General features: G+C 36.3%; 1 protein-coding gene across 1 annotated transcript in view; it reads right to left on the bottom strand.

The window, feature by feature from the left end:
• The window catches only part of AUH (AU RNA binding protein/enoyl-CoA hydratase), a gene marked incomplete at its 5' end in the record, with an annotated part of 82,495 nt that overhangs the window by 54,733 nt on the left and 9,869 nt on the right, over positions 1-17,893 (bottom strand). The window contains 2 exons of the mRNA XM_009892388.1: positions 11,085-11,141; positions 12,046-12,138. Of these exons, the coding sequence (XP_009890690.1) occupies positions 11,085-11,141; positions 12,046-12,138 (150 nt within the window). The remainder of the gene's footprint in view (positions 1-11,084; positions 11,142-12,045; positions 12,139-17,893) is intronic.

The following is a 17,893-nucleotide window of genomic DNA, read 5'->3' as shown; positions in this document are numbered from 1 at the left end:
TTCATGAAATGAAAAGTGGCCTTGCTGACATTGCATCACTATTTCTAGACAGTGTGCTTGAACACCAAATAAATCTCACAACTTGGATGAATGCCAAAAACTAGTGACCTAGTTTCATTAGGGTGGGAAAAGACTAGCAACTGGTCCTATGAGAGCAGATTACCAAAATAACTTCACACAAAAACATTCCGTATTTTCTTTAAATCAGACATTTTCCAATTTAACAGGTCACTGAAAATCCTCTCTCCCCCAAAAATGCCACAGTCTGAGATCCATTAAAGTTTAAAGTTAAAATGCACTTACATTACTCACACTGAAATTCCTATAGAACATTCCAATTAAACAGAATAAATATTATCTTCTTTCCATCTCATTATCTCTTTCCATCTCATTCATAATAATTTAACACTTTTAAATCAAAACAGCTTTTGCATTTTCTGTGAAAAATGTAACACTTCAGGCTTAAACAAAGAGTTTTTACTAATAAAAGTAAGTCTATTTTTAAATATTCAGCACATAGTAATCTACTCAGTAATCTTCTTTGATTAAAAATTCCTTGGCTTCTCTTCAAAAAACACACTGAGTATGGATGAGCTCAACAGCTGTCAACATAATTTTTAGGAACTTACCAAGTATTGTTGCGTCTATACTAGCCCCCATTTATATACTCCAGCTGGTACTTCAGAGCCCCACTCCCAATCCTTTGCCCCCCGTCACAACTATATTGAGATCAAAACATACTGAAGAGGAGAATCATAATAACAATACACAGAAGAAGATATTTCATCTTCTTCTTTTCATCTTTCCAAAGCCTGTTGCTTGCTGTAAATTGCTTTCCATTCACTAACCAAGAGAAGTGCAGAAGGTAAACTGAAACAATGTAAGAAAACTATTCTTGCACAGCTAAAAATCCTACAACATTCTTTTATAAGCCAGACTTGAACATGACATAAATAATGCAATGCATTAATTTCACTCAGCATTCACTGCTTACACAAGTCCTTACTAACACATGCCAATGACTAAACTGCAACTCTTCTCTGTGTGCTATGCACAGTAAGGGTCACTTGTGCAATGACTTACACAAAAGGTCTAGAATTTAAAAGACAGAAACCTACTGCTCATTTAACCTCCTCAAAATTTGGGGTTTTCTTTTTTCCTCCGGATTCCCTCTGGATTCATTATTGCTGAAACAAATCCTAAAGGATGATCACAGTTTTTGTAGTCTTTACTGTATCAAACACTGATGTCAATGGAAATTTTGACCAAATAATGACATAAAGGCTTGTAGCTAAGTTTTGGAAGGACATAACCATCACTTAAATTTCAAAAATGCTGTGGGAGTATTTGGGGGAAAAATCCAAACAGAACAAAAACTAGATACATGGATATGTTTCTAAAACCCATACTGACTATTTTCCTCTTAATAAACGATTTCTTAAAGAAATTCAATAGGGAAGTTTTAGCATCTTATTTCTTTTACCTCACTTATTAAAAACTTCTTAAGTCCTCAGGTTTGTACCTCCAACTTGTCCTGTCTCTCTGCCAGTAACCTCCTGATCAGCACGTGTTTCTCTCTTGCACCTTCTGTCTCTGCTTCTTTGCACAATGCCTTTGTAGATATCTAAGGTTTCTTGCAGACTCCATCCCAAATACACATATAGACTGTGGCAACATCCTAACTAGGTTCTGCCAACCTGTAGACTTAAAAAACTAAAGGGTGGGGGTGGGGAGGGGGGCTACACCACAGAAGCTGAGTCACTTAAAACCATTTAACGAGTGGCTTATGAGCTGTTTGACTCCTATGTATGAATGTTGCTTTACTCACTTGTGAGAATCATGCAGGTCTTCTACACATACTTTTTATCTCAGGTTCTGCAACTTGGTCGTCGCTTCTAAAGAACTACTGAAAACTACCAAGTGATACGTAGTAATATCAGCTACATACGTTAGCATCCAATGTCTCGTCTTCATCATCTTACATTAATTTTTGTCCATCACTACGCAGATTAACAAGCTCCTTAACATTACAAGGAATATTTTCATCATCTTTTTTACACATCTTATTTAGGGACAAACCAAGAACTAAAATAAGGACTTTATGTTTCCTGGGATGTCAATGCAGAGAGACAGGAGTGATGCACAGCAATTAAGACTTCCAAAATTGCCTGTATGATATGAATAATCTTCTTCACTCCTTTTATTTTGCTGTCTTTCACTGTCCTGGTAAGTTTTTCATACACACATACTGATAGTTGGTAATGACACATTTCTGCTTGATTCTGACACTAAAAGATAAAACTTCATTATTCCCTCAACACCTCAAGACATTAGAAAATAAATTCCCAACCTGGACTGACTGGCTCATGCATTGTCATCTTCATCTATCATTGATACTTTAAGGTTAATAATTTTCTGTACTAGACTCTTACTTTCACCTGCTTATTTTCTCTGCCTTTCCTAACACTCCCTAAGGAGTTCTTTCCCCTTACCGCTTGTGTTATCACAGAGATAGAAAGAGTAGAGAAAAAGTTGCATTAGTTTGCCAAGTAGAGCATAAGTGAAGCTCCAGGAAGAAAGGACACTATTGAGACAATACTTAATCTTTGGCAATGAACTGAAGTAGCAATAAGTCTCCTCAATAGAAGAACATGAAAAGGTAATTAGATAAGAAGGTGGAGAACCTTAAAATTCAAAGATGCTGACTATGGAAGAAGCTGAGCCTAGAATTCTGAAGTTCGGGACTTTTGTTTTAGCTCCTAGTCCTCCAGAAGAGGTAAGATAAGTCAGTAGACACTGAGTTTAATTTGTCTAATACTGATTTCCAAAATGCAATTTTTTTAATTTCCAAAAAAACTTCAGTAAGCCAATTTTTAAAAGAAAATTTTATGCAACTGTATTTTCTATATCCAGCAAATTTTTCATTTCCTCACACCCCACCTTTCCCCAAAAACATCAGTTATTATTGCTTAGTCTTCCTTTTGTTTTGGCATAAGCTTAAAATGAGAAGTTGAAAGAAAATAATATAAGAACTTTACACGAAAGTGTGCAACTGGAAGTTTTTATCATGATTTTGATTGGACAAGAGACAGAGTGGACTTGAGATAGACATCAGGTGCTGGTTTCAGGACATGTTTGGGGATGAAAAGGATGGTCTTTTACAAAGTAAAAAAGGGTAGTCTTGTACAAAGTACATTAGGCTTTGTACAACTTTCAAAATAAATTTGAAACTTTGAGCAAGGGGAAAACCATTTCACCAAAGGCATTAATGAACTCTGATGGATCCTTATGAGTGAATATAAAACTCATGTACCTGATTAGTTGCAAGTGTGTATACAGACAACTTTAAATTTTAACTGGCTTTGGAAAAATAAAGGTTCTTTACTTAGCTGCATTTTAGGTCATTCTTGTCTCCATTTACTTCATTGTCTCCATGTCCTTTTCACTTGAGTACCCCAAGTGAATATATCCCACTTCGCACCTATGCTCTGAAACCTACTGTGAATTCCATTAATATTGTTAGAGTCTGCTTAAACTGTATTTTATATTCAGTGTCATACCATTCTATATATGGTGAGAAAATACAATTGCAAAAGCAAAGTTCGAGTTTCCTTTCTTTTCAAAGCTTCACTCCTTAGTTACCAATGGCACAGAAATGGTCTTGAAAAGATACCAATGTTATAGTACAACCACGCTCACTGAAACAGTACCTGAACGGGGCTTAAATTTATATGATTTAAGGAGGCTGGAAAAAATCAAAATGTTTGTTACATTTTTTTCATTTTTCTGGCTGTCATTCAAAAATGAGTAATCCATCAATCTCACAAAACAATCTTCAAATCAATTAAAGCAACTGTACTTTATGTACCTATGAGAATGAGGAAAACAATTGATAACATTGTTCAGGTCATAAGAATGAATTTTAATAAAAACAGTACTCAGAAATTCAATCTTGATATAAAGAACAATGTTTTTATACCCCCAAGACATGCCAAAGGTCTAAAGAACATTCAATCATTGTTTCTTGCTAAGGTTTGATTTCTCCGTAGGCGTATTATACTAATCTCAGACCTTCTGTGTTTTGCTTTCCAAGACCAAGAAAATTCCCTTTCTCTTCTGTTACACTTCATCTAATGTTCAACTTGGCTTCTGGGGCTTTCTTTTGTCCTTGTTTTATTTCCTCCTTCCCGTGCAGCATCACAGGACTAAATTTAACTAGACACAGTATGTTGGGGATGCAGTGCTGCTCCTTATGATACTGAAATTTCTCAAACATCTGACTGTTAATTCTGATTTGTAAACAAGACATCTCCAAATTTAGGTTAGGAAGAAATGCTCTGCAATCTCTGCTAGCAGATCAACTAGAATGTCAGAAGTGGTCAACTTCTTACACTGAACTTGACACTTCAAATAACTTTCTATACAATTGCAGTCACTTGGGACACTGATGATAGCCTTGGATACCTCCTTTTTCTGTAGGAAGTACTAGTTGTGTTTTTCACATGGTTTTGGAAAGTGTTCTATGGCTGGCATGCAAAGGGAAAAGCACAGATTGTTCTGTGGATCACCCTGCAAAGTTAAGTACTGTATGCTTCTTGTAAATACAGGGGATAGTTCTGATGACATGGAGTTCTCCTATCATCTTCTCTTCCACTGTACGTTGCCACTACATGCAAAGTATTCTGTTTTCATAGAGAGACTGTAAATAAAATTTGCAAAACATTAGTTTTATGAGTGGAGCTTTTGCAGTGCTAGTATTGCATGACATTTTGAAGTTTTGCCTCAACATCATCACCATTACAACTGATCATAAAGCTAGGGAGAAAATGAGTCATTTGATGAAAATCAGCTTATTTTTATTTAAGAAAAGGAAAACATAATTCTCCCTAGCTTACAGAAGCAGAACTAATTTACCTCCCTCTAGTAACATTCTATATAGAATGTTACTATATTGTGTTTAATTACTTTGAGAAAAAAGTGGATGTTCAGACATCTGTTTTCTATACTATTAGCAATTTTTTACTTCTGGCCATTTATTTAACATGATGTATAAAATAAACATTACAAAACATTAAAATGCAAATAAAGCTATCTAGACTTCAGATGATTGAAGAAAAAGTAGATAAATGCTCTTAAAGTAACTAATTTAGGGGTTTTACTATATCAAATCATAATAGGATTGTAAATGCTTATGTTAGTCCTCAGTAAAAAAAAAAAATAAAATTCTTAATTGTAAGGGAAGAAGAAGAAGACATTGCATCTTCTTGGTTGTTTCACAGTAAATACATTGCTAAGAATAATACTGATGAAACTGCTAAGAATAATATTGATGAAACACTAGAGATGTTGATTCAGGAGCTTATATAAAACTGTCTTCTACCAGTATTTAATTCGGGAACTTTACAATATTAAAAATCTGACACAAGACTGGGCTAAGGGAACAGAAGGAAGAGAACTCACGAGAGTTTATGGACTAACTGAAAAAGAGAAACAAACTCAAAGCTAACTGTTTCACTTTGGGCTTTTTCCCCAATCAGTCAGCAGTTGTCACAGGACTAAGAGTTGAACTTTAAAAAGGTAAGAGGACTCAATTGGTGTCCTTATGACATGAGAAAAAAAATTTTACATGTAAGAACTAGGGGGACTTTATGGGAAAAGTAAAGGAGAAGACAAGAGTAGGGTAGTAAGGACAGGAATAAAGATGGGATGGAGAGGTATAGGATTACTCAAAATGTATAAAGTTAATACAAAATAAGCAGATTTTTCTTTCTAAATATCTCTGTAATGCTGTAGTATCAAGTAGCACCTACATGCAGAAAAATTACACTAAATGTGCAGAAGTCCTGCCTCAGACACTATCATAAATGGTGACACTTCAATTTTTCAGTATTGGTCAAATGCAATTATTCCTATTACCGTTGAAACTGAAGTATAGAAACCTAAAGAATATGCCAACAATATATTATAAGGTGTGTGAGATTTCAACTTGAAATGTCAGACATTTTATTTAACCTTTACACTTGGCTGAATTGTACAACTACTGCTGTTAGCAAGATCACATTCTGCATGAGTTTTTCACATGTGGAAACTCCCTTGACATCTTTCTCATCCAAAATAGAGTATTTTTTTCAACTTTAAAATAAATCCTGTAACAGAGACATTCATGTTGTTTTTAAAAGCAAACAATGAATACTCTACGAGATACAGAAAATAACACGATTACCGAAATCCAGTTTTGATTTTTACACTCCTTTTCTTCCTATGCAAAGAAAACTGATTTTTCAGTGTGTTCCTCTGTCACCTTTTATAATCTTATAATCTACAAGTACTATAACTTTCCCAAACACATTTTAAAGTTTAGAAATATAGTTAAAACAATGCTGTTACCAAAGTGGAAAGAGGAGAACACATAAATGTTGCCATTAAATCTCTCCCTTGCTATTTATTTTAAAGACAAAAAACAGTCCAGCCTGCTATGTAAGAAAACTTCAGTTTCACCTTTAGAAAAACAGATTCAAAGTAAGTTTAAAAAGCAGAAAGAAGATAGCTTATTTACAAAGACTTTTTAAAAGATGTCAGAGATTATTTTTTTCCTTTTTTTTTTTTTTTTAATAGCCTTCTTGGTAAAATATGCTTTTAAATGGAATGCTGTCAGGGAAAGCGTGATCCTAGGGATTACGTGCTGGGTTTTTATTTTACCTTTAACAGTGGAAGCTCTGTAATGAAGTAGTGGGGTTTTGGGAGGAGCAAGGAAGAACAAAGACAAAATTCGTTTTGATGAGTTGAATGAAGCCCTGCTAATTAAAATGTGTTCACACACAAAACAAAAAAAGGAGTGACAGCTGTAAGTACATAGGCCAGTAGCTACAGTTTAAATCTAACCAGGTCAAATTACCTGCTGACACAAGTATATTAATTTCAACAAAGTTCCATTATTTTATTTTGTCTTTTTTGTGGAATCATGGTTGTTAAAGTATACCAATACCTCAGCTTTACATATGAAACTTTCATGGAAAAAAAACTGCATAAAGAAAGCCCAAATTATTTTTTATATATACACCTAACTTTCCTACTTGTTATTGTCACTGAATATTTTCCCTTGCCCAACCAATCATATCTCATTCTAGTAACAGAGTAAGAAAGTTTATGTATGTTGTTTAGAAGCATTTTTATCTTCTCATAACAGATTTATTACTGAGTGGTATACAAGTAAGATAATAACAAATAAAAGCAAATCTGCCAGCGAGGCATCATCTATCAATTACAGGCCCAGTATGACATCCATTGTGAAAGTCTAGAGATAAACAACAGAAATAAACGATGGATGGAGATAGCTTTAAAACATTACAAAGCAGAAAAACAAAGGACTTCAGATACAAACACTCCAAAGCACAATTTTCAGCTAAGGAGAAACTTATCCCTGTGAAACACTTCCTTTGCAAGTTGAAAGACACCAGAAACTACGTTCAATTAATGAAAGAGGTTTGCTTTCTTTTTACTTCAGCCTGGTAAATAACAACAAAGAGAAGGAAAATTATTTTTGTGTAAAACTCTTCCTACATTATGCTGAGTTCTGTATGGACTACAGCATTACACAGAAAATAAGTTGTTTAAACAGCTTTTTGACTAAGAGATCCAAAAAATGAGCTCGTTTCAGCAACGAACAGCTTTGAGAAAGACTCTGGCTGATAACAAGCATCTTCGTAAACTGCAGCGCTAATAAAGTCTGGTTTCCCATGAAATCCTGTCTCATATGAACTCACTGCTGTGCAGCAGAGAGTATTCTAACTGAAACATCTTCCACAGCTAGAACATCCACAATGCCTCACTCCGGTGCCCATTCTTTCATGCCAAAGAATAGGTTAGTTCGTGCTGAAACATTTTGTCCAAGGACAACAAAATGTTCCCTTCATCTGGCCACCTACTTGTAATAAAATTCTATGGACCATCTTTTTTCGCAGCCAAAGACCTGTAGTCAAATTAGGCCACAACTGGCCACCAAGTTTATAGGGAAGAACAGTCAGGAAGAGAGGGGATGAACAGAAAAATAGATTGGCTGATATATATGCCTGTTGTGATGGCATAAGAATGCTTGTGCAATGAATAGTGATTGGCAGACTTTCTTTAGAAAACAAAAAACATCAATATTCATTCTCAGGTAACTTCCCCAGCACCAAGTTACCAAGTCATCTTCTCATTGTTACACACTTCCTCTAGTTCTCTGAATCTTGACTTCCTTACTAGACAGTGGGATGTACTGAAGAGGAAAAATGGAAAGATTTTCTGCTTTCCTTAGCTCACAGTTTGGCAGTTAAGGCTTTTTTCATAGTGGAAAGAACTGGACTTAAATTTCCAAAGGCAGAAAAATCAACCTTTCTCCCTCTCAACCCGAGCAGCTGGTCTGTGTACAAAGCTGTTGTATAAAAGGAGGCACTGCTGTAACCCCACTTGGTCTTGTTCTGCTGTCTGCCATGGGTGAATTTTCTGAGGAGACTCAAGCTGCTACCACAGACAAGGATGCTCCACAAATGCCTACTTGGTTGAGACCAAGATGGTCAGCAGATGTAGAAGAAAAAATTCATTTTGGTACATTCACTGGGATTCAACTAACTGCTGCTCAACCTTAGCCTACAGAAGGTTGCAATATTTCTGTGCGTATTCAAAAGCAAAATTTCTTACATCTGGGAAATGTATGTTAAAACTGGTTGGTCAATAGGGAGCAGCTGACTGGGTCTTTTGATGACCTCATTTCAAAATAGGATGGAATAAAACATAACATACAACAAGGTCCAAAATGTCATACCTGGTCTGCCCTGAATCTATATTTTAATGCTATTAAATTCCAGTAATATTCTTTAAACATAGCTTTTTGAGTGTAACTTCCTGGGGTTTTAAAAAAGGCAAACATAAAATAAAGAAGTTTTTCATACAGCCTCAAACACCCACATTAATTATCACCCAAGTTAAGATCTTTACATCTATCACATACTCATGGCAGCTGATGAAGCAGAATAAAAGCAGTAGTAGCTCGCCATGTTGTAGGGACCTGCTTCGAAGAAGCAACACATTTTGTCAGTGTATTTCAGATGTACTAGATGGCAGAAGAAACCTATTGAGGTCTCTCAATGGCTACAGCTATTTTCAGCTCCACTGCCCAGTCCTGCTTGGGCTCATAACAGCTTCAAGCAAACACTGTAAGAAAATATTCCATTAACCCATGAAGCCTGTGTTCAAGTTGGCTTCTCTACCTAAATGACATATGTAAAATTCCTTCACTCATTTTTCACTTTCTGGTGACATAAAGCATGATCAGTTACTATTTGGATGACAGAAGCCAAAAAGGGCTGAAACATTGTCATTGGGCAACAGGACTGGTACAAGTACACGCTCATCAGGCAAAAGTTGTGATAAGCTTGAATACGCTCAGCAAAAATAGTCCTCAGAAAGTCTGATAGGAATAGGGAAAAAATTCATCACTGTACATACCCCAAAACGTTTCGAGTTTAAAAGGCATCGTAACATGGTGAAATCTGTCGTATTTTCAAGGAGCTGAAGACATATGCCCAAATCATTATTTTAGCATGAGGAAAAAAAAGATTTTTCAAACCTCAGTCTTTGAATAGCAATAAAGCATTCTGAATGAAACTCATGAGTCAGTCACATAACATTTCAAGGTGAAAACACTAGAAGTTTGAAACATCTATAATTAACTGAAGACAAGGAAACATCAGACAACATAAGCTGAACACTTTGAATATATGGAGAACTTAACCTGAATTTCTTGAACTGGATAGTATGTCACCAAAACTCTCCTGCAGAATTCCTTAGGAGAGGGTGGAATTGGAAGACAAAGCGGAAAAATTGCTAAGAAACATAAACATAATTTTCTGTCTTTTTCTTCACTAGGACTTATTGTCAAGGCACATTATTTCATAACACCACCACCAGAAGCAATTATCTTCTTAAAATGACATTATTATCTTTATCCACTGCTAAAAAGAGACCAGTCATCATAACTCAGTTTTCCTTATGTAAAATGTAGCTCTGACTACCAAGATAAAAGACAGGGAGAAAGTATTAGCTGAAATCACAACTCAACAGTAACCAAAATAATAGAGCATTTGAAATTGCACAGTAATTGTCTAGATTAGTGATAGGATGGGATAGTTTCTTACACAAAGTTCATACCAGTGCTCCCATTACGGTAGTTTTTACTGTCCTCTCTACATGAGCTGCAATGGCATCCATTACAATTGGATAAAGTGCCTTCAAATTAAGTTCCACTCATTCGAAAGAACAGCAGCAGAGAAAAGATATGAAGTTCCCCAGAACTTCCAGAAACGACGGCCAAAGCTAGGTGAGGGTCACAGGGATGCACTTGTGTTCCAAGTTATTGCCCTTTCCCCAGAAAGGCAGATATACTAATTCAAGTGACAATGATTTATCCATAAAATAAACCCAAAAGGTTTCACAACACAAAGACCTTCTCGAACATTATTCATTATATAACTTTCATTCACCTTGAATCCAGGAAAATAAGTCAAGTGGCCTTCCAAATAGAAAAGAGGTTTATTACCCCAAAACTCTCAAAAAATGTTGGTAAGACAAAAGACCTATTCACAGCTATACTTTCAGTTTTTAAACTCTTTACAACCAATTTACAAGTAGCATGAAAACAGAATTTGAATTCTAAAGGACCAGAAGTTATGTAAACATATATCATTATTTAAATTACCATTTTTGCACTGATACCTAACTCTGTTTTTTTCCTAGTCTGATCCTTAGCAAAATTATTCAGCTTTCAGATCAAGACATCAAATGTCATTTACAGAACCACTCAATACTGACTTAGTTAATGAAGGCTTTGACTAAAAACATAATGTACAACGCCACTCCCTAAAAGGGAGAAACACACTTTTTAATTAATTTTTGGTAAGTAAAAAGAGCCATAAGCTTTAAAACATGCCATGATCCTTATTAGAAATATAAAAATAAGCAGAAATTAATAAACAACAAACCAAAATAAAATATCAAGAGCATGTGCTATTTAGTTATTCATGGTAACAAAAGCAAAACATTCATACCTGCACCTGGAATGATTGCCAACTTTGTTTCAACTAGGCCCATTTTAGCAGAAGAGGCTAAAACACAGAACATAAATGAGTTCTTACTATCACCTAACAGAAAAAAAACTTTGCAAAATATGTAATAATGACCTACAAGACTGTTAATTTATTACATTTCCTTCATAAAGAACAATCACTTAAAAAACATTTCTTTATGAAAATCTTTAAATAAATTCAACTGATCTGCCTTTAGTAAAAGATCCAACTTGTCATCAAGTGCTGTACCTTACTAACTTTCACATAGCAAGTAAGCAATTACAGTGAGTAACACTTATTTGCAAAATTTAAAATACTAAAAGACTGTTGCCATTTAACATCTTAAAATGGGGTAGAATTCTGTATCTGACTATTCTGAATTCTCTAAGGGTCAAACAGCTTTATATACCCTAAGTTACTGGCAACTGTTCAGGACCAAGTTTCCATTTACTTTCCAACAAATGGCTTTACAGTTCTGACAGCTGGATAGGTCAAGGCTCATCTTTTCAAGTGCTGTTGTCACTTTTATTTTATAACAGCTTAATTGCTTGTGTAATAGTACTCTCACTAACAACTTTTGTTTTTTCCCTGCAACCTGTTTAGATAAAATCAAATCTCCATCTAGAACACTTCAAATACAGAAGAATACTTTAATTACTAAATAAATTATCAAAACAACTACATAAGCCTTCTGGCAATACGGATAAAATGAAGGTCATAAGAATAAAGTAAGACATGTAACAAAACCAATCAGTCATCAGCAGTAAGTTGTTTGAAATTAAACATTACCAAGTACTTAAACAGGTTTCTGCTAAAACTCTTTAAAATAATTGGTTATAAACAACAGCAAGTATAAAACAAATTTTATAAGACTGTTGCCAAAACAAGGGTTAGACAATCCATCTGCAACACTAGTAACCCTATAAAGAGAATGCAAACCTACCTGCCACTCTTATATCACAGGCTAATGCAAGTTCTAGGCCACCACCTAATGCAGTTCCATCTATTGCAGCAATAGTAGGTACGGGCAGATTAGCTGAAAAAGAAAGTACCAATTAACACTAGCCTCATAAAGTATATTTCTGAAACACCGTTTCATCACATTTTGTTCAGTCAGCATGTACAGTCATGCTATGGGAAAAAAGTTTCATAAAACAAAGCAGGTCTAAAAATCAATTGCTCTGCAGAACTTCGGCAAAAAAACTGACCCTCCCTCTAATCACTCTGTGGCTGAATAGGTTTGCAAGCCTTTTTCTCTAGCTTCTGCTCACTTTTTGACCAAAATCTGAATAGTAAACTCCAAAACCAGCAGAGCTAGACAAACAATAAAACAGGAATACTTAAAAAAGGCACATACACAAACAGTCCCAGATGAAATACGGATGTCTGATCATGTGATGCTAGCATTGATGGAAGCTCGCTGTGTCTTAATATCCTGCAACATGGTGTGGCCACCAATATTACCTCTTTTCTCCTGTAAAGCAGCAACTAGCAGCTTCATGGAATGTGGGAAAGTTTTCAGGCCGATAAACAGATGCACATGCTGCCAGTACACAAAACCGGAAGCAGGGCTCCAGAGGCCTCTGTGACCATGGCAGGCTTTGTATTTAACATATCGTCAGTGTTCTGACATGGGGAAGTCAAATACACATTCAGCTTAAAGTACTACTCCTCAACCCCAACAAGTTTAAGTTCTCTCTTCACCACAAACTCAAAGAAGTTTGATGAAAAATGTGTTTTTCATGTGAGAAATAAACTTGTATATTACAGCTTTAATTATATTTCACACTACATTTACCACAAGCTATCAATAATTTTAAACTACTCAAAAAATATTTGAGCAGTACATTTTTGCTACTAAAGTTTCAAAGATAGACAAAAGCAATTAATTAGGTGAACACCTGGCCATACAGCTTGTTGAAATGTTAAACCAGCTCTTGACAGCAATTTTTTTTCTGCAGACGTTAGAAAAGCATTTTCTTTGTTTTGTTTCAGCTACTTAAATTCAATGACCAGTTCGTTCAGTCTTAGTTGGAAATTGAAAAAGAAAAAAATCTGCTGTGAAAATATAAATGAAAATGAGGTGTGAGAGTATGTTCTCTCTTTTTAAAATCTGAAAGGGTAATGTGACTAAAAATTATTAATTTAATGTATTAACTACAAATAATACTTCCTTTCTTTAGTGAACTAGTTAGTTCTAAATTTAGAAGTTGTGCTACCTAGCTTACTTTTTAGCTTTCTGACAGATACAATTCAGGTATCTTCATGTAAATAAAAAAAAAAATCACTTAAATGTTAATGTATGGCAGCATGAATAAATCAGTATACAAACAGGTAGTCTCTCACTGGGTAACAAAACAACATATCAAATTAAATGAAATGCTATTTTTAGCCGCAAATCAACATTCTTTTATGATTAACAACTAATGAAAATCCAATTGTCTTTAAGAAAAGAACAAAAACGTACCAATGCTTTTCAAGACTACAACAGATGCTTTAAATCAAAGTCCCTTAGTTGCTGGTTTAGATCATGATTAAAAGTGATTATATGAATCAACTCCAATGTCAAAAGAGACTACTGATTACTGTCTCCAACATCAAGCACTCGCAGTCACTTAAAAGAACCTAAGGTACTCATTATATTTGCCATCTACCACAGAAGGCATAGGAGACAGAGGAAGAGGAATAAAATCCGCTCTTTCTCAATTCACTTTTTCTTAGTTATATGAGACGGCAAGAAAAGGAGGGAACTATAATTTCCAGCAGGGCCAGGTTGCTCACCGAAACTCAGAATCCTGTCACCATAACCAATTTGCCAGTCTTGCAATCCAAGTTCAAGGATGATACAGCTAGCATTTCTCTTAAAGGAATCTGCCTTTTCCATAGGTAAATGAAAAATACTTTCCCCGAACACGAAGGCATGGTCATTATTAACTGTAGTTGCCAGCAGTTACTGCCTGCCTCTATGTTCCATCTCTCAGAGACTAGCAAACACTGTCTGGAGCACTATTTGCACAACTTTTCAGTACTCACAGTACTGTGTGGTGTGGTCAACACACTGGTGGCGAGGGATACCATCAAGAGGGACCTGGACGGGCTTTAGAGGTGAGCCCATGCAAATCTTGTGAAGTTCAACAAGGGCAAGTGCAAGGTCCTGCATGTGGGCTGGGGTAATCCCAAGCACAAATACAGGATGGGCAGGGAATGGATTGAGAGCAGCCCCGAGGAGAAGGACCTGGGGGTGTTGGCTGATGAGAAGTTCAACGTGAGCCAGCAATGTGCACGCTTCCAGCCCAGAAGGCCAACCATATCCTGGGCTGCATCAAAGGAAGCATGGCCAGCAGGTCAAGGGAGGTGATTCTGCCCCTCTACTCCACTCTCCTGAGACCCCACCTGGAGTACTGCATCCAGCTCTGGCGCCCCCAACATAAGAAGGACGCAGACCCATTGGAGTGAGTCCAGACGGGGGCCATGAAGATGATCAGAGGGCTGGAGCACCTCTGCCATGAAGACAGGCTGAAAGAGTTGGGGTTGTTCAGGCTGGAGAAGAGAAGGCTCCAGGGAGACCTTATAGGGGCCTTCCAGTACCTAAAGGGGGCCTACAGGAAAGGTGGGGAGGGACGATTTATCAGGGAATATAGTAATAGGATGAAGGGTAACAGTTTTAAACTGGAAGAGGGTAGATTTAGGTTAGATGCTAAGAAGAAATTTTTTATTCTGAGGGTTCTGAGGCACTGGAACAGGTTGCCCCGGGAAGCTGTGGATCCCCCGTCCCTGGAGGTGTTCAAAGCCAGGCTGGATGGGGCTTTAAGTAACCCGGTCTAGTGCAAGGTGTCCCTGCCCATGGCAGAGGGGGTGGAACTAGATGATCTTTAAGGTCTCTTCCAACACAAACCAGTCTATGATTCTACGATTCTACTCCAAGGCAGACTACTTTCTCTATGATAAGTATTTTCCAGATTTAGCTATGGTTCAATTTAAGTAGACTATTACACATGGCAATGAAACTTACAGAAGGAGTATTATAAAATAGCTTGGCTTCAAGAATTGGAGCCAGCATTTTGATCAAGAAATACTAAAATTCATAATTCAAAGGGAGAAAAAGCAGTTTGATACCATATGTTAGAATCATCACTTCCCAAGGATATTGTTTTCAAAGGAACACCTGATGTGGAAGTTGACAATGAACGAAAGGCAAAATACAAATTCTTTACAATAGCTCTGTGCATACGTATCAAAACAATTGAAGAAATTAATCCTTTTAACATGTTCTTGTGAAGCATCAGAAAAAGCAATACAGAAATTAATTAACAATTGCTCTGGATTTTAAACTGAGTTTCTAAATCACTAGAACTTATTACCAAGGGTAAAGCTTCTTGGAATACTCATATTTTGTAGCACAAGAGGCACTTGTTCATGTTTATCTGCATACTTTTAATACACTACTGACAAAACAGTTCAGCTCATAACAAAAACAGAGAGGATGTTTGACAAATCATGCTCTGTATAGTTAACTGAGTTGTATGCACTCAAATTTAAAGAACAATAAATTACGTAAATATACAGATCAACCTCCGCAATGATTCTACATAAGTAAATAACAGATATAAATTTCAGGCAATTGTTGTACTACTAATCATTAGTGCTAGATTCTAGATCTGATACGGGTTTATCAATGTGCAATCATGAGCTGCGTACTGAAGTCCTCAAAAAAAATTAGGAATACATATTAAAGAAACAAAATAATTCAACTAAATTAGACTGTACAACACACAGATAAGAGTAGACCATGTATACACACAGACCAATGCTGTTACAAGTAGTTAAAAAAGTAATAAGTAATAAGTAGCATTAAACTGTAGTCAGAGAATTGCACTGAACTACTGTAGTACATCAAAGCATGTAATATGAAGGACACTAAGTAATATGCCAGTTCATACAATGAATTAATAAAGGATTACATCACACATCTATTGTATTATAAAACATGCTGCATATTCTGTATATACACTTTCATTCTGCACATAAAACAAGTGTCCCAAGCAAATACTCATGTCCCAATATAACATCAATACTTAATGATATCACAGAAAAGGAAGGTTTTCAGTACAGTAAGGAAAAAGAACAGCCCATTTCAGTATATATTAGTCCTACGTGAGCAACAGAGCCAGATACAAGATGCATTTCTATACTGGAGATCACAAGAGTAGAAGAAGAGTAGAAACAGAGTTTGGATAGCTGATGAGGAGACAAACACGAACAAGCAGATCAAAACAATTTTTATGTATAAAGTTATTTGAGAAATAATCTGTTAGGACAGAAGGTGATATAACCTGTATAATAGGATGTTTATTGGCCATTCAAGACATGATAAAGGTGTAGTGACCAACAGGTAAACTGAAGAACTAAGAAATTAATGGCATGCAAAAAAATTCAATAAGAGAAACTAATCATAATAACATGATACAGCTAGTTAAGTCCAATAAACCATAAAAAGCTCAATAATAGAAAAGATTATATACAACAATATACAGAAACGAGCCTGCTTCCTACTCTGTAGTAACTGGATCTTCAGCTCAACTTCAGGAATGCAATCCTGGTAAATATATGTTACACATAGTTTTAGATTAGGCTAACCAGCAGTATCTCACAGTCTTGGGCTGCCTCCTGCTTTCCTGTGACACTCCGTTACTGAAAGACATAAAGAGTAGAGTAAACTAAACTCTTCCACAATTTTGTCATCAGTACAGCATGACACAGGAGGAGGACTTTGCATTTGAGCACATAAAAACACGTAATGTGTGGGAAACAGTCTCAAAGAACCACAAGTGTTTTGAACCAGGTAGTTGTTATTTCATCTTTAAGTGACTTTCCACATAACATCCACTGCTGATGACTAACAAGGGATTTCCCTTCTGCCTAGAGATGATTATACGATGAATGAAAGACCAGCATGTGAATACAGACAACAGAATTGGACCAAGAAATAGTTTCTCAGACGTGTGTCACAAACTCCACTCAGCTGACACTGCAGACACTGACATTCCCCAAATAGAAAGTAAAAGTTGCCTGGATTATATTGGCCTGAATTGTATGTGACTATTTAGTCTTCTGACTAATTCATTAAAAAAGTTCGTGTAAAATTACAGATATCTAAGACAATACCTGAGAGGAAACTGAATTACACTTCATACTTTCTTAGTAACTATCAACCAGCCTTTTCTATTCCTGCACAACCTCATTTTCTCACTACTGACAGACAACAAAATGCTTGGTTCAACTAGGAAAAATCTACTTTCCACAGATACCGAGGAAGAAGGAAGAAGATAGGAAGAAAGCAAAAGCCCAGGTAGAGTTAAAACTGGCCAGGGATGTCAACGACAACAAGAAAAGCTTCTACAGGTATGCCAGTGATAAAAGGAAGAGTAAGGAAAATGTGGGCCCTCTCTGGAAGGAAATGGGAGACCTGGTCACCTGGGATATGGAGAAGCCTGAGATGCTCAATGACTTTTTTTTGCCTGAGTCTTCACCAGCAAGTGCTCTAGCAACACCGCCCAAGTCACAGAAGGCAAAGGCAGGGACTGTGAGAATGAGGAACTGCCCACTGCAGGAGAAGATCAGGTTCAAGACCATATGAGGAACCTGAAGGTGCACAAATCCATGGGACCTGATGAGATACTTCTGTGGATCCTGAGGGAACTGGCTGATGTAGTTACCAAGCCATTATGCATCATATTTGAGAAGTCGTGGCAGTCAGGAGGAGCTCCTGCTGACTGGTAAAAGGGGAAAGA

Source organism: Charadrius vociferus, unplaced genomic scaffold (assembly GCF_000708025.1).
Source record: "Charadrius vociferus isolate BGI_N301 unplaced genomic scaffold, ASM70802v2 scaffold649, whole genome shotgun sequence".
Taxonomy (NCBI): Eukaryota; Metazoa; Chordata; class Aves; order Charadriiformes; family Charadriidae; genus Charadrius; species Charadrius vociferus.
Note: the sequence above shows the minus strand (reverse complement) of the source record. Positions and strands in the feature narration are given on the sequence as shown.